This window comes from Hypomesus transpacificus, chromosome 16, assembly GCF_021917145.1.
Source record: "Hypomesus transpacificus isolate Combined female chromosome 16, fHypTra1, whole genome shotgun sequence".
Taxonomy (NCBI): domain Eukaryota; kingdom Metazoa; phylum Chordata; class Actinopteri; order Osmeriformes; family Osmeridae; genus Hypomesus; species Hypomesus transpacificus.
The window spans coordinates 3,446,390-3,473,748 of record NC_061075.1 but is presented as its reverse complement, the minus strand read 5'-3'; the positions used below and the strand labels follow the sequence as shown (position 1 = coordinate 3,473,748).

The following is a 27,359-nucleotide window of genomic DNA, read 5'->3' as shown; positions in this document are numbered from 1 at the left end:
ACTGAACAGAGGTGCGCTTCGCTCATTTCCCTCACGACACACGGCCACAACAAACCAGCCCACGGGCTCAGAAAGCACACACACAGCACACCTTTCAGAAAGACGGGGTTTGGGGGGCAGAGAGAGGGGGGGGGAGAAGGGTCGTTGTTGCGTACCGATGGGGAGGGGGAGAGGGGGAAGGGGGTACACTAACCTGACTGTCCGGAGACGTTGGAGGCCGGGCGGAGCTTGGGCGTGGGCGGCGGCGGCCGCGGGGGCAGGTGCTCCGAGCTGCTGCTCAGCCTCTTCTCCTGCTTGCTCAGGGACACCACCTTGGTCCGCAGCTCCTCGTCGGACGGCCGGCGCACGAACCTGCGGTCCACGTACTTGGCCCTGATGTAGGCCTCGATCTCCTGCCTGGGGTGGGTGGGTGGGTGGAGAGATCGTTTGTTAAGCTCAAGCCCTTCATGAAGATGTATTACTCACTGCACGTAAACGCGGGTAATATGAAATGGAGTTCAATCCTCAAATGCTCGAAAAGTGGATTTAGGAAACGCTGCAGAATCGAAGATTATAAACTGTGCATGGTGGGAAAGAGGGAGCGTACACACACTGTACTGTACCTTGGGTCTCCTGGCTGGGGCTTCCTGGCTCCTAATTCTTCTCTGCGTGCCTCATAGATCTGGTTGATCACTCCGTTCCCTAGCTCACACATCAACTGTGCGCACACACACACACACACACACACGCACACACGCGCACACGCGCACACACACACACACACACGCACGCACGCACACGCACACGTTAGCTCACAACTTCACTGGATGACAGGTGTATTTACTCAGCAGCGTGTACTGGAACAGAGCCCAGTCAAAGTGGGTTACCCATAGCATTTTACCATTGATTTATTAGCAAGAGCAGAGTCGGTTAATATAAAATGTGAAGGCAATTTGAAACCAAGGTGATGAATGTGTGTGTGTGTGTGTGCGTGTGTCCTGTTCTTACCTTGAGTAGCTCTGGCTCCCATGTGTCCAGAGTTAGCGACCGCACCTTGGAGAAGTGGACCCCGAGACTCCTGCAGGACAAGCCAAGCAGTCAGTGAAATGAATAGTCTCGTGAAATGTTGAATATATCATCAAATGCATTTTCCCCAGACAATTAGTCACTGTGATCACAGGGGTGCAGTTTGAGCTTTGGCCACAAGGTGGGGTTTGAGACGTCAGTGGATATACAGTACAGTACTGTACACAGCAGTGTTCTACAGCAAGCACATCAAATCAAAATGTATTTGTATAGCCCTTTTGACCCGCGAGCATGTCACAGACGGCTGCACGTACACCCATAGAACCACCCCTCAACCAACCTAAACCCTCAAGGAAGACAATGGAAAAACTCCCCGAAAAACTCACTCGAGGAGAACAAATGGAAGAAACCTTGGGAGAAGCAATTCAGTGAGGGATCCCCTCCTCCAGAGACGGTTGGCGACATCCAGAAACATCTTTGTCATACCTCTGTATGTGTACGCTATATAGAATACCTACGATCGACGTAGGGCGCACAGTGCTGTATACCTGTGTGTATGTCCACAGAACGAGTAACATCTTTATTCAGCGGTGAGTGCGGCTCTGTACCTGTGGATGCCGGAGCACTGGATGCAGAGGGTGATGCCCAGGTTGATGCTGGCCCAGCGAGGGTCGGCCTGGCCACAGTCGCAGCAGCAGGTGTTCCCGGCGATGGCCAGGACCCTCTGGAGGGCGCTCTCCCCCTTCAGGGGCTTCTCCTTGGGCTCGCCGCCAGAGTCCAGGCTGCCTGTGGAGGTGGAGGACTTTCGGTCCAGCTTCTGGCACGGGCCGGGTGGAGCAGGAGGGGGAACAGGACAACACACGCATAAAAACACACGCACACTAAATCCTTTTTATGGCCACACAGGCATATAAATCAATCCCTCCCCATAATTTTTTTTCTATTCCAAAATTATGTTTTTTCAGGTAAATAAAGTTCTCTGAAGTGAATTGAATGTCTGGTTACAGGTGTTGGGCAGCTGTATGACTATGTGCGATGGAGCTCCAGTACGACGGAGCTGCCGAATGACCATCCAGGCATGATGCCGCGGCCCGCTGACCCACCTCGTCCTCTCCCTTCTCCCTGAAGGCGGTGGCGATGCTGTTCTGGACGGCTTTGATCCAGGCCTGCCTCAGCTTCTCCGAGTCGGCCTGCATCATGCAGCTCCTGGGGGGGGGGGGGGGTGCCTTGAGTGCATGTCTTGGTATTTGGGCGGGGGGGAGGGTTTGGCCTTGGAAGTGTGTGTGTCTGCAGGGGTGGGGGGGGGGGGGTGTTTGAGGGCATGTTTCGAAGTGTGACTCACTTGGTGGGGGACACCACCTCGAAACAGAAGCGGCGCTCGATGTCCTCGCAGTGTTTGACGGTGCAGAGCCTCAGGTCCTCCACCACCACCGTAGGGTTGTCCTGGGGGGGGGGGACGAAGACTCGGTCAGACCCAGGGTCAATGCTCAAACCTCAATCCTCCACTGACACTCCAACCCCCACACAGATACACTTCAGTGCACGTAAACCTTCTCACAACGATTTGACAGTTTATTTTGGATCCCAATTAACCGGGACAGACGGAGAGACTTGTAAATGAATGCAGGGAATCATTAATATGCGCCAAGCGCCCTTCACATCGGTATCGCGGGGTAGTTCGCCAGGGTTAAATTCTCTTCTGAATGCTGCTTACAGTTAGCCTGGTCCTAACCAGACTCTCATACATTGCATTTGTACATAGAATCCGGGCTCAATCCATTGACAAGCGTTAACTTCCTTGAAGGCGGGTACTCTGTTGAAGTTTAAACTATTGGATCTGCCCAGAGCCACTCTGGATCTGGCATAACTAATCGCTAGCGTTCGCTTTAGCCAACTCCTTCACCACTAACAGAGCTAGCTGGAACGAACCCCGTGGGGATCAAAGATTGTTCTTGCTCCGGCTTTAACTTCTGGATATTCGGCAGCGTTGCCACAACGGACCGAATGGCTTCGCTCGCATCTTTCTCCGCCGCCATTACGGAACTTCAACTCAAACTAGCGCAACGACATCAACGTCGTTCTCAGCCACTCCCTCTGTTCGCTGATTGGACCGGTAAAAAGTTTACCGGACACATCTGACTAATATACCTCAAGCCCAGACGCAGTATAGAAGCACAATAAAGATTGAGCGGAAGTACGTAGGAGGGAAGAGCCAGGCTAGCTTACAGTGCTCCGAAAAATAAAAAAAATAAATAAAATGGCAGGCGATATTTGGGAAGGGAAACACGTGTGTGTGTGTGTGTGTGTGGTGTGGAGACATCTGACTCACCTTGAACTTCTTCTGGTAGACTAGCTGATTGTTCTGAATGGAAAACCAACGCCTGTGAGGAGATCACAACATGGTCACACGCTGCCCTCTACCAGTCAGAACAACCAAGCATTGATGCAAGACACCTCCAAATATGACTGAGAAACACCATTCGACAACGAGACTTTTGGCAGTGAATGTAAAAAGATAATGCCTAAAATGAGACTGCATCGACAGGTCCGTTTTCCGGTCAAGTGGGCTACTTCATCCCTTGCAAATCAGCACCCTCCGATCTGCTTGAGTGTCCGTCTAGCTACGTGACTGACTCGAGCAGTCAGGTGGTTTAAATCGTTTTCCACCTCATCAAGTCGGACCGAGTGGCGTTGGGGCTAAACTTCACAAGGTCACAAGCCTAATGTCATTGGCAAGTGTCATTGGCATTCAGGCGGCCAGAGGACCAGGTACACCAACCACGTGTTGCACGATGGCATGATTGATCATCTGGACCACGCGGACTCAGCCCCCAACAGATGCATACTGATGCATTTTATCTTTCTCCAGCCTCGCTCCAAAGATCAATAACTAATCAAGAGGTCAAGGCCGTCTCCCTGGAGCGCGTGTGCCGGCTTTGGGATGAGGAGGGTCGAGGCTGCTAGTGGGACAGGAGTGCGGCAGAGCGGGTCGAGTACCTATTCCATGTTTTGAAAGCGTTGCTGGCCCTCTTGAACAGGTAGCCCTCCATCGCGATGCCGTTGTCTGCGTCCACATTGTACTCCAGCTTGGTGTCGTCATTCGAGAAGTCCTGTTGGCGAGAGAAAGGGGAAGACAGAGAGAGGGGACCGGTAGTCAGAAGGATCAACGGGACTTTGACATGGATGTTTGCCCTTTGGATCGACGACATCACGGAAATGATTTCACGGGCGAGACAACACAAAACAAATGTAGGTTTGTCACCGGTTTGGAGTTGGTTGGGGGGAAAGCACGTGACGACACTTTAGTTAATCCCCGTTCCGATGACTGTTTTGTTTTATTTAAACGTGACTCAGCGATTCTCATTCAGCCGACTACAACCAGACTCGATGCAGGAACAGTCCACCTGGGATGCACAGCCGGGTTCCTCAGAGTCGGGGGCATGATGAGGGCCTAAACAAGAAGCCTTAAGGGGGGTCAGAGAGCTGAGCGGTTAGGGAGTCAGGCTATTAATCAGAAGGTTGTTGGCTCAATTCCCGGCTGTGCCAAATGACGTTGCGTCCTTGGGCAAGGCACTTCACCCTTGCCTTGGGGAGAATGTCCCTGTACTTACTGTAAGTCGCTCTGGATAAGAGCGTCTGCCAAATAACTAAATGTAAATGTAAGCCTGCCAGTATCCTTGACCTTGCTTCCTGTCACAGTAAACCGCGTCTGCAACGCCTCAACGCCTGTGTCGTCTCTCCCTCTCTCTACCCAGTACTCCTTGACCGTGGCCGGGTCACTGACACCCCTGTAACCCAAATCGCTCAGTGGTGAAGAGCTAGGCCTGTGTATGTGTCAATAACCTTTCCTTCACTGCCCCGCGTCTCTGCCCGCCCGTTGCTACCTAAACCCTCTCTGCCTTCGGGACACCGGACACCACAAGCTTGGGTGTGTGTGTGTTTGGTTGGAAGAAGGGTGTCATTTTACACCGTCTTTATACCACAGCTCATCACAGAGACTTGAGCCGGTGACTGGCTTCCAGCATTGTCCTTCTAGAAACACACGGAAAACCCGATGCCAGAGTAGGTTACCTCATCACACCATTCAGCCGTGCCCTTCCACAACTACTGAACTTTTGAATATGAACAAATCGGACCACTCCCCATGACAAGTTTATCTTGAGATCACAGGTCAGTCCATGTCCTGCAGAGTAATGGGTATAGAGCTGAAGCTAACCAAATCAGACAGGACTCTTGTTCCCCCTTTCAATGGTTGAAGGTATTTGAAAACTTTAAAGTGACAAGGCAGCAGAACTAGGGGTCAGATATGGGTTCATCGAGATGACAAAGATGACATTAAGGACAACAGAAGCGCTTGGCAGGCAGTGTTACTACCGAAGCAGCCCCACCGCAACACAAAGCCAGACTCTTGTTCCTAGGGTCCCTGTACACCAGGAATGTTCCAGAGTCTGTGAGGTAAATTGTCACTACTAGGGGGTAGATATCTGATCTATCGGTGTGGGTTAAGACATCATCCCTTACTCATCCCAAACATAGTGCGTGTGTGTTTGTGAGTGAGTGAGTGAGTGAGTGAGTGAGAGGGAGGGAGGGTGTGTGTGTGTGAGTGTGTGACAGTGAGCGATAGAGCGGCCAGATTGAATTTGTTCCTGAAACCTGAGGAAAAGAAGGCCACAGGTCTAAACACCTTTGCCTGGTGATCCCAGCACACACACACCAGCACACACGCACCCCTTCCATCCCTGTAACACATTAGGACAACAGAGGCTATTTTCAGTAGGGTCTTTGTGGAGAATGCAGGGGGTGGGGAACGCTAGTGGCCTGGAGAGTACCAAGAGGCACCCAACTATGTGACGCGCACGCACACACACACACACAAACCCTGTTATCTGTGAGCAAGAAACAAGCGAACTCACCTCGGCTCCGAAAGCACATTACAGCCAGACATCCTTGGCTGACAATTCCTCAGTGGAAAAAGCAGGCCAGCTAAGTTGTATGGGTTGGGATGCATTATTTATGGTGTCGGTTTTAAAGTGTGATGCCTGAAGGATATAGCAATGTGCCTACACATCTTACCTATTATAACTTTGACCATCCCATAAAAAAAAAACTAATTTCCCTCACACACACACAACCAAGTCTGACCAACAACAAATGTTAAAATCAAAAACACCACGTGAAATACAGCCCATCAAATGCATGCCAATGCATTTTCCAACCGATTAAGAGAATCCGTTGGACGAAAATGGTGTTTCGGAAGAAGCAGCAGAGCCGGCGTCTTAAAAAGGGTGACACACGAGTAGACGGAAGAGCCGGCAAACCACGCTCGCTCTCCCCCGCGCCAGCGGAGGGCCACGGCAGACTAGGCGGCATTCGCTAAAACGACACAGCCACGGCACACGACAGGGGAGTCACTTGGTTTCAGCAGGCAGGCACGGGTGAAGGGGCACGGAGAGGGAGGGGGGCGGGGGTTACGAATGAGGAAATCAAACAAAAGTCAATAGGGTCTACTGTACGTACGGAGGTGGACCTCCAAGCACAAAAGCTGCGGCCGTCTGGTGACGGGTCAAGTTCTGTCACCTCCTGAGAAAAGTCACAGTGACACATCAAATGAAGGCTGAGAAACGGCTACGGAAACAAACACTTGATGCCCTATGGTGTCGCACACACACACAAACACACCTCATCGACATCCACCTTACCAGAAACCATGGCCGGGGTTATGGACAACAGTACATGCTGGGAAAACACTCACATGCAAATGCACACACGACTCATTAAACGTTCCCTCACTCCCACTCACCAGATACCACACATAGTGGAACCTGCTGAAGATCTTCATGCCTGGTTCTCATGTGTGGGAGTGTGTGTGTGTGTGTTAGCCTCCCTGTGATGAAAGCTAGCACTCGCTGCAGCTAGCCCCAGCTGTCCCCGCCGCGCATCTCCCTGACGGTCCCTGTCACACGAGCAGATTGGCTCCTCGCAAGTCTCTGTCCCTCTCCTCCGTGCAGCGTGTGTGTGTGTGTGGGGGGGGGGGGGGGGGGGGGGGGGGGATCGTCATCAGCACCCGTCACTGCCGCGACTCCGCCTCCTTCCGCTAAACCCCCAGCGCCAAGCGAAGGTCACTGGGATGTGAGTGTGTGTGTGTGCGCACGCAGGTCGATATGCCTGTTCTAGCTGGTAGAATGACCAACCCCCCATTCAGAGTAGCTCCAGTTTAAAACATTTATAGAGTTCAGTAGACAGCCCTGTACTCGGAATTCTCCCTCTCTCACACTCCTTGTCCTTATGTATGCGTGCGTGCACACAGCATGCATTGAGCGACAAACAGCCCGAGAAAGGGCTGAATTGGATACAAGCACAAGATTTGACAGACCTTCTGACAGACATACTGTAGCACAGATGCTAATCTCCTATCGAAAGTCCCTCCCTCTCCTATGGGACAGTGGCAACACCAGAACGTCTACATGACAATTAGTCAGACCGTTGAATAATTCACACAGGCAAAACTAAACGCCCCTGTGGCAATGCAGACAAGCTCACTCAAGGTGAATGCCATCCATCCACACAATTCGAGATGTTTAATGTGTTTCACGTAAATGTTGTCAAATATTTCAATGAAATATAACCACAGCCTTCACGAATGGCACGGAAATCGCAACTTCCGCCAAGTCTTGCTCGACTTTGGGGCATCTCCAAACACGGCTGTCGACGACTGGACCCCGTCTCTCGTCTCCTAATGCACATTTCTCCCTTCGGATGTGGCGTCGGGTCATTTCTACCCCGCGGTGTGGCCTTTCGGTCGACATGCAGACAGAACAACAGCAAGAGACACGCGAGATACAACAAGGAGGAAGAGGAGGGAAAAGGCTTACCTGCAGAGCAGCCTGGAAAGAGCGGAGACGGGATGAGAGAGAGAGAAAAAAAGGAGGGCTTTGGTTAGAAACGCTGATCCATATAGCCAGACAGGGAGAGGGGGGTGTGTGTGAGCGAGGGACGGGGAGAGAGAGTCGGAGGGAGGGAGGGAGGGCGCAAACAGAGCGAGCGAGACAACTTAAAAATAGCATCTCGTGAAAGGGGGAGGGACACTGGGAGCAGAGTGCTGAAGGACGAGGGGGAAGTTGGCATCGAGTTGGCGCTGCCCGACTGGGAGTGGAGAGAGCCTCTGGAAGAGACGCACCTGGAGGGCAAGCTGCTGCTCTTTAGAAACACACACACACACACAGTGAGTGCCAGACAAGTCAAAAGGGGCCTGACCAAAAAGGTCTTGCGCAGAGCCGGATCATACGACATAAAACGTCGCCCCCTTCCCACGCGCTCCAGAATGCCATCAGCCTGTGCTTCGTCCGTCCATTTTGAAAACCCACCTGCACGGCATGGCGATACACGGGAGTTTAAAGTGGACCGAGCGTCCCTGGGTGGGTGATGACGGCCACCAGACACCGTGGCGTCATCAGGGCTGCAGTGCATTGTGGGAAAACGGATCGCCGGTGTTTTGGGAGCGAGCCCAGAGCTTCCGTGCGACGTCAATAATGCATGTGTGCGCCGGTGACGGTATGATATCGCCCTCAAAGGTCCCGTTTCACCTGACCTAAGAATACTACAGCTCCTTCTAAACAGAAAGGAGTTTGCCGCTCCTCTAAGTAATACGGTTCACCTCTGAATTTCTGTGTTTGTTTTTTTGGGTGCGCCTTGTCAGTTTGCACACCTAGGGGCACACGGAAGTCTAGTCAGAATATAATCCTTCCGGTCAGTAGGCTAAACTTGAGGACAAGAAAGAGGGGCCATGAATGTGGGATCATGGTGATCTTTTCTCAAATCCCTGCAGTCTCGGGGCGGATTCTTTAATGGGCAAAGCTGGAGCACAAGAAGACTACAGATTTCATGTCTGAGGGCACATGATCTTCTGCCTTCAAATCGGTTCTTAAGACCAGAGCCAGGGTTTAGAGAGCCCCCCCCCCCAAGGCTAGGGACTGAGTGAGTGCGAGTGTGCGTGTCTACCTTCTGTTGGATGGTGGAGTGTTTCTGCTCCATGTCTCTCTTCTCTTTGGCTGCGTCCACCACCAGCTGGTCCAACTGAAACACACAAAACCGTTTCGTCCGCCGTTAGCCGAGAGGAGCTAGCGAAACGCAGCAGCCCGCTCGAGGCAGCCTGGATGCGCGGTGCTCGACATTCAACCTGACCGCTAAACTAGCACCGTCCGAGCAAGCCTCCCGTCTCCCCATTTCCCCATCCTTCGCTGAGGGGGGGAAAAAGCAGCTAAGAAGGGTGAAAAGCATGTTGACTAGCATGTCGGTTAGAGACAGAATTCTTCGGGGGGGGGGGGGGACAGTTCAAATGAAAGAAGGGAAACGGGAAGGCGAGGGTTTGCTTTGGCTCATTAGACTGATAGGACGGTCTTCACAATACAGTTGGACAACACTCACTGGAGTCGCTATACAGTCAGACAGTACGACTATTGACTCCTATCGGGAAACGCGATCCAAAAACAAGAGCTCGATGTGCAGAAGAAGGACTGCGCTCCTACGGGGCGTGGCCTGGACAAGGTGAACGCCTGGCTGCTCCTGCGCGGCCCTCATAAACGTGTCGTGTGGACAAACAACTGTCCCCCCCGAGGAAGACGCTTCCCTCTGACCAAATGGATTCTTCTCTAAAGGCCTTATCATGTGTGAAATTGGATTGTGGGAGATTGATTTCTCTTTCCTCTCTGGTGGTCATACCATCTCCTCGAAGGAGCTGGAGGACAAAATGGTTCCTTAAAGAGAGAGAATCAAGGGTGTGGTAGAAGTATCTATGGAAACAGGAACATGTAGGGCGTGGGCAGGTACACTGAAAATCTACCAGTGAGGCTACTGCAACACACACCACCTATCCAAGAGTATTGGTAATATTGGGTAAGCTTAGCCCAGAGATGAACAACAATACTGATATGGCACAATTTGGTATGTGTGGATATACATACATACTCTGCCAGATTATGTTTAAAAAAAAAGGGAGTTTACTGAATTAAATTTGGTCACTAAGAAATTAAGCTTTGCCATTATTACCAAAACTACGCTACTACGCTAGAGATATGACATACATCACTACATGTACACTATCCAAACTTACATGAAAGACATTCGAATATTCGGAACTCGGGAGTGCATCGTCAGGATATAAAAGCACAGTCATTAAACATCTTTAAGGTTGGTGAATACCAGCCATCGTCTCAACGTTCATTCCCCTAGCTCTGGTGGTTTCGATCTCCCATGAAAAGCTCCCAAAGGAAGCCTGAAGTCAGGTTTCCACTACTACACCCAAGCTACGCGGTCGCCAGAGCGGAACAGGGATACATATTTGGAGGGAAGGTTTTTGTTTTGTTTGAACAGGAAGTCGGAGGGCGGCCGGCCGATAACATCAGATGGGAAAGGTTTCCTCTCTCCTCCAAAACAACCAGCAAGACGGTCCCTTCACATCCCCCATCGACTCCGCTGTACGGCCATGAGAGTTCCATGAAAACATGGAGCTGACGGTCAATTCTCTTCACTCGCGGTATCTGCTGACCAGTGGTCTGTTCAACAAACAAGAAAAACGCGCTGACTAATTCCATTGTTCAGTGTTTACCCACTGGCAAGGCCGACTAGAGTGAGACCAGATATCTTTGGTGTACTTGTGGGTATTCCCTAATATTGTTCTCCGGGTGAGGGCTGACGGTTTCGTATTCCCTTCAGCCTGAAGCAGTTAGTACTACATCTGACTGTGGATGAGTGGCTGTGAGTCATTCATTCATAGACAGGAGTGGATTCAAAATAAACTTATGTTTACTCAGTCGTGACTGGAATGCCTTTTAAGAAAGATGGGCTCACTAAGCCCTCAATTCGCCGTGCGCACAAGGATTCACACTTGAGACGTGAGTCACGTTATGTGAAAAGAGTAACAAATACTTTACTGTCAAGGGTAGCTAAAATATCATCGGTACCAAGGGTTCATTCCTGACTGATTACACATCTTATTGATCGGAAATGTTACCAACATCTCTAATATACAACATTAAAAAAGTGCAGCGTTATCAAAAAGAGTATGCCTAAGCGTCACTACTAATCAAGAATCCTGTATCCTTTCTATCTGCAACCATGTCAAATAGATCAAGTGGCATGTTGCAGAGTAAACATCTAATCTCCCCTAACTAGCACACTACCACTGTCGGGGGATGAGGTCCTTATGAAATGCCGCGGGCCAACCTGTTGACAGCTCCTCCACAGCTCCCAGCACAGCCTCTCCAGCCTCATGATGGAGGGAGCGGCGGTCCTGGAGGTCCTGGAGGTCCTGGGGGGCTAACGCTCGCCACGCTTCCCTTTCCGCCGCTCCGTCCGACCAACACGATCCCCCCCCCTCGTCCTACGGCTGGCCTCCGCTGGTCCGCTTCTCTCTCTCTCCCCCTTCACTCCTCCTTATTCACGAGTGTCCCACCGCTCCGTGTCTCAGGGTGGGAAAACCCTTGTTGTGTTTGCCAGCCCCCACCAAGCCTCCCTTCTCCCATGCCCTCTCACAGACCCTGTGATGAGCGTCACGTGTTCCTTTCAGGAGATCTGCTGATTCACCTCAGGGCCCCGGAGGAAAGCTGGGGTTCGTCAAAACGTACGGACACACAGAGACACTTGGACGGCAGCACTCGAGCGTTTAGTCACCAGGCCCCGGGCCAGCTGAACCCTTCCTCGAGCCGGTGTACAATTAGGCCACTGTCGTACTGTATATATCTCTATGCAGAGATGGAGTCAGAGAATAGCCGTTCCAATTTTAGATTCAGTTTAAACAAGACGCTGAGACAGTGATGGAAAAAGACCAGAGTTGAACTTCTACCGGGACTGAATAGCAGGGACTGAACAGTACCCTTTTTGACTATTAATAACCTATAGGAAATGTATATTGGCTCTTGGACATGCTTTAGAATTCCCTGTGAACAATACTGTTATGGGAGTACAGAGGTCGAGACCAAGCTGACGGTGTGGAAGGATGCGTGTCGACATGAGGGATGAAACGGTGGGGTTACCTGTCCTCCCAACTGTTTCATTAGGGGCTGGAGTTCACTGAAGAGGTCGTACCCCTGGTGGAAGAATGTCAGGTGGGCGTACATGAAGGACAGCATCTGGAGACACAGGAACATACACACACACACACACACATCAGGAAGGTGTCAGAGCACCGGATCAAAGAAGTCATTTATTCAGTATTTGCACCATATTTTGAGATGAGGTGCATACCGATTTGAGGATTTCGGATCTTCTCTTGGATTGGAGGACATTGATCTGGAGTGGGATGAAAAGTAATCACTAGTTCGTTTTTGAAATCATTCGGTGTGGGGGGAAAAAATTAAATACATGTTATTCGGTGTTACATAAGTTGGACTAAACTGTAGTCAAAAACCACAGGAGGGAAATATGACCGATGCCAATTCCACGTTCCAACACCAGGGGGAACCTCTACTCTATTCTACACCCAGGGCTCCAGGATGGAGGGAAAAAAAAACAATTGTGTTCCTTTATCTACAGAAGCCAGCTGCACTCAGGACTGCAGTTTCTCCCACAGTCTAAAAGAGAGAGAGAGGGAGGGAGTGTGTGTTCACAGGAAGCCTGATGGATGTGTTGTCCTCTGGACAGAGCTAATTACCATCCCACACCTCGTCTGGTAATGGAGGTCAAACCGGCTTCATCTCCTTTATGACTGGTGAGTTATAGCAGGTTGTAAAACCTGACAGCGGGGGTCTTCACGGTTAGCAAGGCTAAATAAGACGTTCGTAAGCACCTCGCAGTGCATGAAAAGGGTCGGAAAATCTTCCTCGAAATAGTTATTGACACCCTGGTTCACTACAGTTTGATTTCCCCCCACGTCATTAGGGAACTGTCACCGTGTTGACTACACCCGTCTGGTCATTGTCAAAATCAGAGAGGGACGGTTTGAGCACAGCGGCCGTTTTCGTGCGCAGAGGACATTTGAGAGGGCGGGATTTTTCCGTGGTGGCGACAGCAGGCTAGCTTCGACTGCAGCTACTCTATCCGAGGGCAGCCCTCTGTTTTCTCAGGGAAGAAGAACCCAATGAAATCAATGATGGGCTAACTCAGCAGTATGCAGTCACATAGTTCACACAGCTTTCTGGTCTCTCTGTGGAACTATTGACTGAGAGGGGCCAGCTCATTGTGCTAGATGGAATAGAGAATCGAAGGTCCACAGACTCCACCATTCACCTCTCACTACGGGTAACGCAGGAGCAAGTTTCTCCCCTCTGAAACTCTTACAATACTGTACGGCGGCTAAGAAAGAGCTAGCTTATCTGCTTCTTTCAGATTCGGAACCCTCTTACCGGGCACCGAAGGCCAGGCCGACTTACGCACTCGCAGGCTGAAAAGGATGGGTTCATTATCGGTTCACCCTTTTCAACCCACACGGGTCCGTTCATCGAAACGGAAGAAGACAGGAAATGTTCCGTGCTCGACTGTGCTCTCCATGGTGAAAGGGCAGCAGAGCCATCAGTGGGACGTGACACACACTTACTGCCTGGGAGGAGTCGGAGCCTTTTAATAAATGGCAGGGAGGACACTTTAATAGGCCCATCAATTCCAAAGAGTAAAGAAAGAAACCGGGCAGGGGGAAAGACGCGGAAAAATGTGAACCGCGGAGCGCTTTTCCCGTCCATTTGTCAGGGAAGCCAACGTTATTTTCGCAGTGGTGCGTGTGAGTTTGTGTGTGTGTGTGTGTGTGTGTGTGTGTGTGTGTGTGTGCGGGCACCTGGAGGACGTAGTCGAGGACGATGTGGCGGAAGCACTTGCGGGTGGCGGTGAGGATGTTGGTGGCCTCCTCCACCTCGTGCTGCTTGTTGCGGGGCGCCTGGGCGTTCTTGGTCAGGGCCGCCTCCTTCTCCTCGCTCACCTTGTCGAACTGCTTCTTGGCCTCCTTGAACTTCCGCAGGTCCCTGAGGCGCGGGGGGAAAAGGTCGGGAACGTCAAAACGCACACGCCTCACTGAGCCTCAGATAGATTGGCACGGAGGCGGTTGCGATATAAGGGCTTGCCTACAGCCCTGAGCAATTGCTAGGCAATAACTGAATTAACTGGCAGAGAGAGTGAAAAGGACCATCCGTCGTGTGTCTATTAGAAACCCTGTTCAGTATTATAGGAGAGGGGCTTGAAGCAAGCAGCTCCACTAATAATTTTGTTCAGAGCCTCCGTCTGCTAGATGAAAAAATCTTAATGCATGAGGTAACAAAACTCAAATATCACCTTCATCCCCAAAACATACATTAGTCAATGCACAGTTTAATAATGGGGACAAAAGGGGAAAAAATACTTGAGACAGACACAAACAACCCATATAGACAATCCTCAGGTCTGAATACGCTCCAAGTTGGGACGAGAGGCCCATTAGCCATCCCAGCGACAGAAAAGCCACCGTGCCGGTTAAGACGCTACATCTGTTCCTATGCTACGTGCTACTTAAGCCTCGGTGAGATTAAGTCACCTCGGAGGAGCCAGGGGGGATTGAGTAACTGTTAGGGAGCGTGGTTCCTGACGGCCCTCTTACAAAGCAGAGCGCTGATGTGGGCGTTGATACTGTGAGCGCTGCGGGCAAAGGCAGCTCATGCTTAATGATACAGAGGATATTAAAGAAGAGGCCCCACCTCACTTGCAGTGAGTGGAAACAACTGTTACAGTAAATCTCGCTGAGCTTGGAAACTGCTTGAAAGCTGTACTTGTGTAAGAGGATATGGCTGGAGCGCTGCCTACCGTTTGGTCTATCTAGTGTGGTCTACAGCCTTATCACGTCTCCTTTTATTTATTTATTTTTCTGCATCTCCTACATATAGTGCGTGTGGGGGGGGGGGGGGGGGGGGGGGGGCAGACTGCCTCGTTATGAGCCGATCTGCAGTTATGATGCTGGTGTATTCTACTTCTGCAAAGTCATCATAAGTTTCAGAAGCTATTTTCATGCCCACCCTTCCAGTCCAAGATAATTCATATTGAGGAACCAAAACTAAAATATCCGTGCCTCACACTTGCTCTCTTTTTCCATTTTTTACTCATACTATTAATGATAATGTTACACCATTAAATAGTGAGATTGTTTTGGGCCATTTAAGGAAATACTTACTCTTTAACAAACGTTAGAAGTTGGGTCTTGATCGATCTCTGGGCCTGGTCAAATAAAATCTGGGGAAATTCAAGAAGAATTAGCATGCTTGCCTCAAAGTTGTTTGTGTCAAGACAACCGCACAAAAAAATCATCTTCTGTAACTAATTGTTATCTGCCAATATTAGCAAAGTGAAATGGTTCTTTATAAATGGTCTGCGAGTTCTGCATGTCAGCAGATGTGCATGCTTTTTTGAAGGTACCATGCACAACATAAACATGTATAGGGCTGACTTTGTGCTTTTTTTACTACGCCCCATGGAACACAAAAATGACGTCACGCGTGTTTGGATACTTAGTCAGCGCCTATAAACCTGCATCAGTCCTTAAAAAACAGCCTGTCGGTAAAATTGCTCAGCCAGAGACGAGTCTAAATGAGGGTTCGAGCCAACCAGACGCCCAGACAATACGGGCAGTGTGATGGGAAGGGCCTGTGTTGTTGGGGGGGTGGGGGGGGACAGTTTGGGCTCTGTGCTTTAAGGATCATGTGCTCTGAGTGGCTAACTTAAAGCCTTCAGTCAGCTGATCCCACACCGCAGACACCAGAGCTGAGTCACAGCCTCGGGCCTGGCCCTGGTTCCTGGGGGTTTCGGAGCGAGGGCGTAGGAGATTAATTTGGCAAGAGAAGGTGTTAGGGGATGGGAGTAGGGGGAAGAAGAAACAGGTGGTAGAAGACTAAGGACAGTAAGGGGGGGGGGGGGTTCACACAGGCAGGAAGCTTGGGTCTGGGGGACTACATTGGAGGACTACATTGGAATTGACTGGAGTCAAATGCGTCGTTGTTGACTGTGTCGTTGGGTAGCGTTAGTCACCCACTCATGCTAACACAAGTCCTCCAGTGAGTTACATGGGTCCTTTGGAGCCTGACAAACATGTGAGGCGAATTCTTGCCCGAAACGTGACGCTCTCCAGCCATCTGTATTTACACGTCCACACGCACACGCTCTCACGGAGGACAGGAAGAAACAGACCATCCGGTTTCACATCACTAAAACGTCCTACCGTGTGATAGTTGATCATCTCCTGCAGGCTTTCAGCAAACTTTGTGAGGCTGGACTGTGGAGACAAAAGAACAGAACAATGAAACGACAATATCTAAACAGATCCACACAAGAACATGTGAAATTGTTGGCCCCAAAAAAATCATAATTTAAGTTCATTATGAACAAAGCAATTGGACCCGAGACGCTAACAAACAGTGGACAAACACTGAATTCTTTCTCTTGCAAACCATCTGACAGACCCCAGGTATGAGGACACTTGAGAAAAGGCTGCCTTGACCCTGCGGTCCAACAATGGTGCTCTGAGAGAGCGTTTCTTGACCGAGGCATTCTTCTCTAAATATGCACTGGGGCCAAACTGCAGGCCCAAGGGAGAGGCAGACGTATACAAGAAATATACAAACGAGGGAGAGGAAACACAGGCCTCCCCATGCAAAACACGTGAGAGAAACAGTGGTCCCGCAACAGGGATAAAGGGACAAAGTAGACTTGGTGTTCTGGCTCTGCAGGCTAGCAGTTAGAGTTGGGCTGGCAGGAACGGAAACGCGCTCCGTTTTCTTGGTGGCTCAGGGGAGAGAGCGTGGCGCGGTTCTCGGTTACCTCGACGACCTCGTCTTTGGAGGACTGCTGGGCCAGCTCGCGGATGCCGCTGACAAACTGCTTGTTGGCCGTGTTGTAGGCTTTGCCGGCGTCTATCATCCCGATGCACAGCTTCACGAGCTGGAGATGGGAGGAACCGGAGGCGGAGGGAGAGAGGGATTAGCAACAGACAGAGAGAAACCGCCGTTGCCTTTAGGGCCATATTTCATGCTCAGGCAATGGAAATGGCAAGTACAACAAAAACCAAAATGAGTTTACTGCTGATGAACAATGCAAACATTTTTCATGTGACTCATTGGGGGCAAACATAGCCTAATTTCAGGTTACATAATCCAGCAAACCAAATCTGGCTCTCCTCCATGCACTCCTACACAGGACTGAGGCCCATGGCAGCTCTGCGGCCTCGACAGTCTAATCCCAGCTAAGAGACATCCTAAAACATTGCGGGTTCTGAATGAGCTGCACTATAGACTGTGTGAGGGTGACACTCGAACCTGGGCCAGGAGGAAGGGATGGGGGAGGGGCACAATGTTTCAAGGCCTAAACTCAAAAGCATGGGGCAAAACATAGTTAATATTGCAGTGTGCTTGGTATGGGCCCTGATTTAATGAGCCAGATTGTTCTTGAAGGCTCGATGTTTGTCTAGTCTGCTTATTTAAATCGGACCAATATCTGTCATGGCCAATCAAAACAGCTTGACTGCATTATCCGACCAGTCATTTACTGTTCTCCTCTCCACTCTGTTTACATACCATCTCGGGGGAAGACGGGCTTCAAGAGAGGTTTTAATAATGTCCCCAATAAAGCGAGTGTTGTTTTAAGATTAAACATGACTGTGTGTGGGTAGCGGTCCACAGTAAACGCAGGCCTAGTGCTGTGTCTCATGTGCAACTAAGACCGTTTCTAAGAAAAGCTTGAACCTTACCCCCTCGCCTGCTACCTCCCTCCACCCCCTCCACCCCCCCCACCCTCCCTGCCCTGACACTCTCAGCCCCACTACCCCCCCACCCCACCCTGGATCGGATCCTTCCGGTACACAGCCACCAGGGGAAATGACCCCCTCCCCTTCTACAAGAGTGAGGGTGGGTCTGTGAAGTCCAAACAATGAGTCACAGATTTGTAGAAGGGGGGGTGACCTGGGATCGGTGGAGCCGGGATCTCAGGGTGTTAGGGTGCGGGTGGCACGTTATGGGCGCAGCTGGGTGTCAAATTCAGAGTTAAAAAGGTCCCTGTAAACGAGTCAACTAGCCCCACGACTTCCCCCGCCGGGGGGCAACCAGACCGCTCACCTTGTCGAGTTTGGACTCCAGCTCGCAGACATCCCCCTCCACCTCCTCTATGGTGGCCCTGTGGAGGACGACACAAAAACACTTCAGTCACGGGAGGGAAGAGGGGCTGACAGGGGGAGAGAGAGGGGACGGAAATGGAAGACGGTCCGTTTGAAACGGTTGTTGTGTTGGAACCAGCGCTGTTCTAAAAATAAAAAAGAGATGAGCATTTCCTGTAGCGTTTGCCATGTGTGGGTTACATCTGACAGGACAGAAGAATATGGAGATTGGAGGATTAGCATGCCGTGCCTGTTCATGCACACCAAAACAGGCACGAGGGGCCAGATTGAGAAATGCCACAATGGGCAATGCCAAAGGCCTATAACTGGCATTTCTCTCGAACCAAAAACGTGACGCAGCACAGCTCGGCCTTCCCGGGAACAATACCCTTCCAGCCGCTCAGAAGGTCACGAGAGGAAGCGGAGGATGACGTCACTTCAGGGCGGCGCACGAGCAGTGATGCAGGTCGAGAGTCGGTCTGCAATCTGCAGTGACTGAATTCGTATATGGGTGTAAGGGAGGAGGAGAATTCTCTCCTTTTTCTTTGTGGAGACACTTTTAGCGCCAAAAAAAAACCCTCTCTCTGGCTGAAAAAGGGCATATTCTGTCATGATGGTGCAATTGAACAAACAACCGCGAGCCAGGACTTTGACTAGAACACATCAGTCATGTCTTGAGCTCGACTATTGACGCAGATAGACCACTTGTGTAACCCTTATTCATAGGAACCGGAGGGAGAAGTGATACCATCACTAAATCCACACAAGCAAGCTTTGACCGATCCTGACTATATCCCACGTGCACAGAGTAACTACGTGCAGTGGACTGAATGATGAACCTGAGTACAGTATCGTTTGCATCCAGGCAACTCCTCTTCGAGGGCAACACCTGCAGGGATTTATCAGTGTACACTAAGGCTATCCATTTGGAGCTCAGACTCATTTGGACAGGCTCCATGAAGTCCTGCTGATTCTCCACCCATTGTTTCTGGAGGGCAATTGAGCCTGGACTCTGATTAAGTCATGGTGATAACGGCATGCATCAAAGCTTCGGAAGCAGTGTCGGAGTCCAAATCAAGGAAACCTAGGATTTAGAAGTCCCTAGGAAGTCACCAGACCCGACGAAAGCCTCTAGGATGAAATCTTGATGAGCTTGACATGAAATGGCGAGAACAACCGACGTTGTGCGTTGCTACGGCGATTGACTCAGCCAAAATTGTCTGAGTGGAAAAGAAAAACATACAAATAAATAGAAGACAAAATGGGTGGGTGTTTTGCTGCACAAGCAGCCATGGCAGAGCTCGTCGGGGTCCCTCCGCGCGTCCAAGCGCTACTCCTCATCAGGATAATGAGGCTCCAGCAGGGATCGGCGGCTCGTGGGCTTGTGGGGGGGGGGGGGGGGGCAGCAGTGTAGTGACACCATTGGAGGGAAGAAGGGCTTATCCCGGGGAGGGGGGGGGGGGGGGGGGGGGGGGGGGGGGGGGTAAGTGTGCACTGTGAAGCCATTGGGTACATGAGAACAGGTTTTTTTGAGTGTGTGTGTGTGTGTAAATGAGATTGGGGGAGATTTATATAGATGAGTGTGTGTGCGTTGGGGGGGTTGATAAGGCATTGGTGATTAAAGAGACTCCATCCTTACAAGAAGGAGACCCTGCCCAATCCCCCCCTCCACCCACCAGCTGTTTCCGTGTCCCACGTTGACCTGCCACCACATCTGCTTTGTGACAGAATAACTCAACAAGACGCTGGCACGCTGCTGTCAACGCCGTCAGCCTGGGACTGAAAGACAGGCTTCTACAGCTTCTCCTGCATGGAAACGGAGGCTCGCGCCACTTCTGCTTTCAACTCCTCTGGCTCCTAACACAGCACCTTGTGAATGCCGGCGCACACCCAGTCTGTCACAACCCAAAGCTAACTGTCAAAAGTCACTCAACGGAGGATAGCAAAGCTAGTGCCAAAACCCAGCGAGAGGTTGGAGAGGCTGGCTACCATCAAGCCCAATAGTGGCCGGGTGTGACCCAGTGCAAGAACTCAGGCAATTCTCCCTTTGGCAGCTAGGAAACTGGTTTCCGTTGATGTGGAGCTGGCTGAGCACAGGGAGGCCCTGGTGGAGCTGTCAATCAAGGGGCCACAAAAGCCTTTGTTGACTCTTTGCCATTTCACAACTCCAGGCATCGGCACAGCAACACTCATTTGTTCACAGGGGATGATTGTGATGTACAATGGAGTAATGTATAGTGCCGAAGTGTTCTCACAAGCAAAAGGTAAGTTATAGGCTGTGCCACAAACTCCCATATTATAGGCCAAATGATCCTGTGTCCATGAATCCTCAGAGGAGCTGGTTCCAATCCCACACCGTCTAGTCATGAGAACATTCATGTTTTCTGGTAACCCAAAACGCTTGAGGGAGGAGTTGGGAAAAGTGCTGATGTGGGGGGGGGGGGGGGGGGGGGGGGGGGGGTAGCAAGAAAGGGCTCGAGTCTGGGGAAAGCTGGGCGGCAGCTTCACAGCTTTGACCTTGGAGTGTGTCCAGTGTGTGTCTGGATAACGAGCAGAAAGAGAGAGAGAGAGAGAATAAAAAAACACAGAGAGAGAAACAGAGAGAGAGAGAGATAAAGAGAGCGAGTGTGTCACACTAATGAGGATAATTTCAGAGAAGCAGTAGTGGCGCCAGTCCAGGACTTCACACACATAAAAGGACACTGCATTCTGCTACCAGCATGTGGACTCAACCACTCCTGTCCTTATTACTATGAACAAAAACGACTGAAATCAAATCAAGCAGTTTAGTTGCTGCCCTTCCCCCCCCCTACACTTATTAACCTCCTCAGTTTCTCAGTAGCTTGGTCAGCTACCGAAAGGTTATCAGTTCAGTCTTAAAGGACCATATCCAAGGTATGCTACTGTAGGTAGGGTTGGGAAAGCCCTCATTCCAAAACAAAACAATTATTAAATTTAATAATAAAACTGGATTGTGTCAGTTCCATCTCAGCACCAACTCAAGCTGTAGAGCTGACGGTCTTCACTATGCACAGACAAAATGGACAACATATGGAATTATTCACCGTTAACCCCTATGTAGCAGGGGTGAAGTGCATTATTGCGCAACAGCAATATGCTGCAGCTGTTTTCACAACACCAGCTGCCTGCTAAGAGGGGGGAAAGGGGCCGGAGAGTCTGTCCAAAGGAGCAACAGCAACTTGTGCAATACAACGACAGTGCTGACCTCAATCTCGAGGCACCAGCCCAAGACGTCTCCACACTGTTGGAGACGCCACACTGAGAAGCCATGATGGCAAAGAGGAGGCCTAAAGATCGCAAGCTAGTGAAGGCGGCCAGGGGAAAACTCTTTGCAATAACCAGCGCACGTCCTTTCAGTTCCACTCCAAATGCTTTGCTTTGGTCAAGTCAGGATGAATCCTGTTTCGGACGTTGTGTGAATACCACTAGAGAGGACCCCCGAATACTCTATTGATGGGTAATACAAGGCCAAACAGACAGAGATCCACACACAGGACAAGGCCCACGACTGCCTAGCCAGGCTTCCCACTGTGAGGTGAACAAAGCACTCTAAAGACACAATAGGTAGTTACGCACATTACCATATTGCCTTGCCGACAACATCAATTTAAAAAGTTCAACCGTCTGTTGAATAGCAACACTATTTGCTACAGGAAGGGACAAAGACATGGAATTTGCTTGCATTCTGATATAATGAGCGTCAGTGAAACTATTAACTACTGTATATATTACACAGACTTTAACAAAACAAAAAACTATAACGCACTTAACATGTTTTGGTGTACAGCATTTGTGCCACTGCAATGTTGCCATATAATCATCACATTCCATCGTAACGCAATGCCATCAAGAAATGCCATCTCCTGTCCACCACCGAAACTATACAATAACTCAAGGCAATAACTGATGAAGGTTTTAAAAAACACAGAAATGCAGGTGTGCCATCTATTCAAAAGACACCCGGGTCAAAACACTGGTATCTGCCCCCTGCCATCTCAACATAGAGGCCTCGCCACCGAAAGCCCAGACGGCTCTATCTGAAGAGGACGAAATCAACTTCAGGATCTCCTGTTACACAACACACACTGGGGGGCGGGGCATGGGACTGACGGGCAAGACCACAACGTTTAACGAACACCGCTTTCAGCAAGGGAAGGAGCCGAGGGGCTAAGTGCTTCGCTAACGAGCTGAGCTTTTCCTTTAACCTATAGGGAGCTGGCGGGTCGCAAGAAAACGTTTGGACGTGAAGAGGTTGGACACATTTAGCCTCGTACATTGTTGCGGGATTCCAAAGACAGGGTGCCCGGCACAAATTGATGAAGAAAAACTTGGATACTGTGTTAACAGTTGTTTGGGTGTGAGGGAAGATCTAAAAAGAGGTGCATTTTATGTGGTATGAGAGAATCTAGGTTATAGGCCCATTAAAGAACATGTTTTTATTTTTTTGCAAGGGGAAACCACATGAATACAGAAGGACTGCCCTGAATTGGAATAGAAACTTCCGGAGAGAACTGGTTGAGAACTCCCTGGTTTAGCTCACTTCCACTTTAGAGAATCACTAGACTAAGACAAGGGGAAGGGAGAAGGAACACTTGAGAAGATTTACTGGAGACTAACTAGACATCTGTTTGGAGGCAACCACAAACAGTTCTCCATGTATAGGCTATTCCACTAAGCCCACCCCACCCTTTACATGCTAAATGACTTGCATGGTATCCATATTCATAGAGTTTAGTGAACTTAATTTAATCAACCCTTTCGAAGCTGTTGAATACAATATTTTTATTTTAAAAAGAATGAGTTGCAATTTAATATATGAAATGGTGCTAATATGTGCTTTGAAAAACAAGAAATTAACGTGAAGTGAATTTCACTGAATAACTTATACGTATAAATGTTTTGTAGCCTAGATAATACCAATGAATAACTTTTTACAGTGTGGCCGATGACCTATCCTTTCACAATACAAAACAGGAAGTTGCATGTGGCTGTTGTGCTTGTCAGGATGAAGTGTTCGTGTGATTCTCAGTTATTTCTCAAGAAATTATGTCAAACGTCCACGTTCAGCAGATGGCCATAAGAGATTGTGGTCGATGTTCTATTGCTCAAATTAGAGGATAGTCAATTCCCCTTCAATGACGCGATGAGCTTTTTCGTAGTCTCTGGACACCAAGTGATACGTTGCTGGCTGTCAGCCAAGAGGGGGTTGTGTGTTAAACGTGTGGGAGGGAGGTAGTTGAACAGGTTAGTCACACACACACACAGACTTCAATAACACAATGGTCTTCTCTGTGAGGACAGAATTGAGGGCCCCCAAACTTTGAGCAAGGGCCTACTTCAAAACCCCCTCCAAAATCAAAAGATTTGTCTTGTGCTATTCTTTCTGGCATGGCATCTATGATAACTGTCAGGATAGAGCAGGGGAGGGTGGGGGGGGGGGGGGGGTTAAGAGAGGGAAATGTTTATGCTAGAACGTGGGCCCACTGTGAATACTGCTGTACTGTACCTCGACTGGGCTTCGGTAGAAAACACAGGAGTGGGCAGGGCCTTAGTGCTGCTCTGGCGTATCCTGTCATTGTTAGAGAGCAGGAATATGATGACGGAATGGGGGGCATGGTGGGGGGGTGGGTAGTTCCCGCTGGGGTAAAACCCGACATTAGACGCTCTAATAACATCAACAAGATGACGTCATCGTTATCAATCGTAAAGCTGTCGAATTAGAAGGGTCTTTGGGGGGGTGGGGGGGGGGGGGGGGGAGTACGAGGATGGCCGAGTAGGTTTTTACCATCGCTGTGACTCATATGGCCACCAGGAAACCAGTTTTGAAAAGAAACAAAAATCAAACAGACTCCCATGTCCTGCGACCACACCCAGCGCTCTGATGATCCTCATGCCACCTTTTCTATCCCAACCACGGGCTTAAACCACACCGTCTGCACTCCACAGTCTGGAGCCCATCCAGAGGCACACCCAAACATCATCGTCGGAACAAAACGTATGATCCTCATTAAAATACGACTGATAGAAACACAGTACACAGTTCTCCTCATCAGTCTCCTAATTAAGTAGGCATACTTCTAGCTTCTAATTACCAGTGCTCGTAAGTTCCATTCAAGCACAGAAGGAGCTATAGATGACATCAGCCGTGTAATTGTTAGTGTTTTTCACCTCCTGGGACAGACACTGAAGGCTGTATGAGTAACACCAACAAGCTGACACATTGGACTTGCATTTATAAAAAGAAACTGGCCCATCTCAAGGATTCTTGAACTTGGGTTAATGTTTCCAGCAGTGTCCTCTGCATTAGTAAGACTAGCTGTGATCTGCCAACGGTGGGCTTGTCGAAAATGGCTACACCCATCAAGGCCATTCAACCTCTGACATCATAGAAATGGCGCCCAGTCAAGGCCCGTTTGAAAAAAGACCGCAATTGCTGACATGAGCAAGTCTACACAGCGATGAGGACACGTGAAAGGAACATTTATAATTGCGAGCAGGATTATTAAAATCCTGATTAGCTGGAACTCGTAGTTGAACGACTGTATGTGCGCAAGTCAAATTCTCGCAGAGATGACGGATCTTTTTGGACGCTGGGTCAAAGTTCACGTCATGACTAGCCCCACAGGCTTTCAGCTCCACTGTACAGGGAAATAGGAAATAAAAGAGAGAAAGCTCTGAGGAAGACAAGAGAGTTCATGTACCAATGTATCCTGCTTCTTTTAAATCTGTAATGCAGACAATAACTAAACCCTGCTGTTGTCGGACAAGAAGAATCTTGATCCAATAAAAGGGATTTTGAAAAACGCATACTTGACGATAAGCCAGTGAATGTAAGAGACAAATAGGCTCAGCAGCCATAAAGCCTAATGTCAATTACAGAACTGTGCAGTATGCCAGTTCAACTCCTAAGTCCAAGTCTGAGATCAGGGTTTTGGGCAGTGGATAGTTAGTATAATTCTAGGGTAGAGGGAGAGAGACTCGGGTGTGAGCCTCAGAGTTGACACTTTCTACTCTACGAAGCACCCTTTTTCTACTTTTAGGGGGCTCCACATTTACTGGCACGGAGTTGAAATAAAACAGAAAAATGGAAACAGATGTCAAGACAAGTTATTCCACCCTGGTCTGCATCCATGTTTTTGTCCATGAAGTCAGTCTCCTTTTCCTTCTTTCTGCCAGTTCAAACAAAGAGGGCAAGGAATGAGAGTGAAGTGATGGTGGTCGAGAGGAAAAGTCGGTTGTTCAAGGAATCTCTGGTCAATTTCAGCCCATTGTGAATTTAAACAGAGCTTGAGTTACCTCAAGTAACTAGACTGATGTCGGCCCCTAATGTTTGGGGTCAGAGGAAACCTGGACAGTTGTTTAGGTTTGCCATTTTACTCCTGATGTCTGTGCATGACCCAGGCTCTCTGACAGTTCACAGAAACAACACTTCCCGAGAGTCATCATAGAATCCATCCTTGTTAAGGGACTACTTTCCAAAACCAGGGGGAGCAAAGGAAATAAGCAGTGACTGCCTTTGGACTGGTGATAGCCCAAATGTAGTTGGAACTAAGACAAACTGAGAAGACTTCCTGTTTGAGAGGAGAATACTAGGCAGTTTGGTGCTCTAGTTTTCACTTATGAACAGCCAGATCTGAAAAATGTAGGCTGATAGCATAATAGCAACATGACCAACCAGGTATGTGCCAGTCATCATTTAATGCTTAATGCACACGGATTGCTGATGTTGAGGAAACATCCTAGTAAAAAAGCCTCTTTCCACATTTCCGGCAAACAACTTTCTAACATCTGCTTCTCATTTAATGAGAGAGGATGCTGCTGAGCACAGGAGGAGAGAAAGGGGAGGTGGAAAATATTTGGCCAATATGCCATTGTTGGAAAACTGAAAAGGCCAAGTTTACCTTTTGAGAGAACAGAGCTGCATGGATTGAAAACCAGTAAATACGATTTTTACAGGTGTAAAAGTATTTTATAGCAGGTTAATATAGACTTGATTTATTCAAAGATATCCGGTTTATTATTAGAACAAGGCTCTGGGTTGCCCAATGCCAAAATTCTCTTAACATGTTAACTAGTGACCCAAAGGGGCTACAATGACATGTTTATAAATAATTAGGAATGTTTACAGACCGCACTGGCACATGTTTGGGGAAGTTTAGGAAATAGCCACATATCAACCACAAATGAGACAATTCGACAGACAGGAGTCAAGTGCACACGTGCAACTTTATTTCACACTTACTATAGATGACTAACTACAGCGTTTGGTTTGGGTATGACTCCAATTGCTCGCCAACTTCTTGACAAAAATAGCAAACCCCTAGTGTGTGCAGACACAGAAAGCAGTAAGAGGGCTAGACAGCTAGCACATTTACAGTAGAGTAGGCTATTTTGGCCAAACATTACTATGGGCTATTTGGGAACAAAGACGTGGAGTTGTCATTAATCTTACCTGAATCTCGGAGAGTCCTTTAAACATTCCTCGAATTCCACCGTTATCTTCATCTTTCTTATTGAGTAAAAACGCGGTTTAAAACACTTGGATTAGGAGGGAGCAGCAGACTCTAGAATATATCCCAGGATAAGAGGCTAGCTGGCTAGCCGGATATCTAGCTGGTAGCAGGGTTTTTTCCTTGACAATCCCGAGTCGGACAATCCAGCCGACTTCAAGTGTCCGCCAGCTAGCCTGGCTAGCTAGCTATTAATATAAATTTGCGACAATTTAATCATTAACACGTAGGACAGTCGTTCGTAAATCTTATGAAACATTCAAAGCTAAAATGCGACAGATAAGTAGATTTGCAACAGCGAAAATGATTCACTTGCTAGGTCATCGCGTCAGTGCAGTGTAGGAGAAGCTTTTCTTTCACGTAACCACTACTACCAGCTGTAATCGACGAATAATCACGCGCTTCCTGATCCATTTTGAACGCACGCATGAATGACAAGTGGAACAGCCAATGAAATTGTTCTACTCGGTTCGACTCGTTTTGACTATTTCAGCGTACACATCGATTAACCGCACTCATTTTACGATAAATGTAGGAGCTACAATATATTTGTTATTCTATGTTGTGGGAATTTGAAGGCCAATCTAAATCTGCGTCTGCACAAGAACCCACGTACAGAAATGCGAACTGCTCTTTCGGTCCTATCAAAATAGGCAAACGATATGTTGTATGTGACTGCACCCTAGCGTTTGAATGTAGAAAACTCAAGCCATTCCAAAAAATATACACAGGAG

At 49.1% G+C, this 27,359-nt stretch overlaps 1 protein-coding gene across 2 annotated transcripts in view; it reads right to left on the bottom strand.

Annotated features, from left to right (window-relative positions):
• The window catches only part of LOC124478783 (arf-GAP with coiled-coil, ANK repeat and PH domain-containing protein 2-like), a 35,588-nt gene extending 8,520 nt beyond the window's left edge, over positions 1-27,068 (bottom strand). The window contains exons 1-17 of one of the 2 annotated variants that reach the window (XM_047037223.1): positions 26,568-27,068; positions 18,057-18,114; positions 16,768-16,887; positions 16,169-16,222; positions 15,128-15,186; positions 13,769-13,952; positions 12,247-12,291; positions 12,036-12,131; positions 9,004-9,078; positions 4,003-4,115; positions 3,335-3,386; positions 2,348-2,448; positions 2,109-2,211; positions 1,614-1,819; positions 988-1,057; positions 603-697; positions 194-396 (exon numbers count right to left, since the gene is read on the bottom strand). In XM_047037223.1, coding sequence (XP_046893179.1) covers positions 194-396; positions 603-697; positions 988-1,057; positions 1,614-1,819; positions 2,109-2,211; positions 2,348-2,448; positions 3,335-3,386; positions 4,003-4,115; positions 9,004-9,078; positions 12,036-12,131; positions 12,247-12,291; positions 13,769-13,952; positions 15,128-15,186; positions 16,169-16,222; positions 16,768-16,887; positions 18,057-18,114; positions 26,568-26,620 — 1,687 coding nt within the window. In that variant the 5' untranslated portion in view covers positions 26,621-27,068. Of the gene's footprint in view, positions 1-193; positions 397-602; positions 698-987; positions 1,058-1,613; positions 1,823-2,108; positions 2,212-2,347; positions 2,449-3,334; positions 3,387-4,002; positions 4,116-9,003; positions 9,079-12,035; positions 12,132-12,246; positions 12,292-13,768; positions 13,953-15,127; positions 15,187-16,168; positions 16,223-16,767; positions 16,888-18,056; positions 18,115-26,567 lie in introns of both variants that reach the window. The other variant, XM_047037222.1, reaches the window with a different exon arrangement.
• Positions 27,069-27,359: the final 291 nt, after the last annotated feature.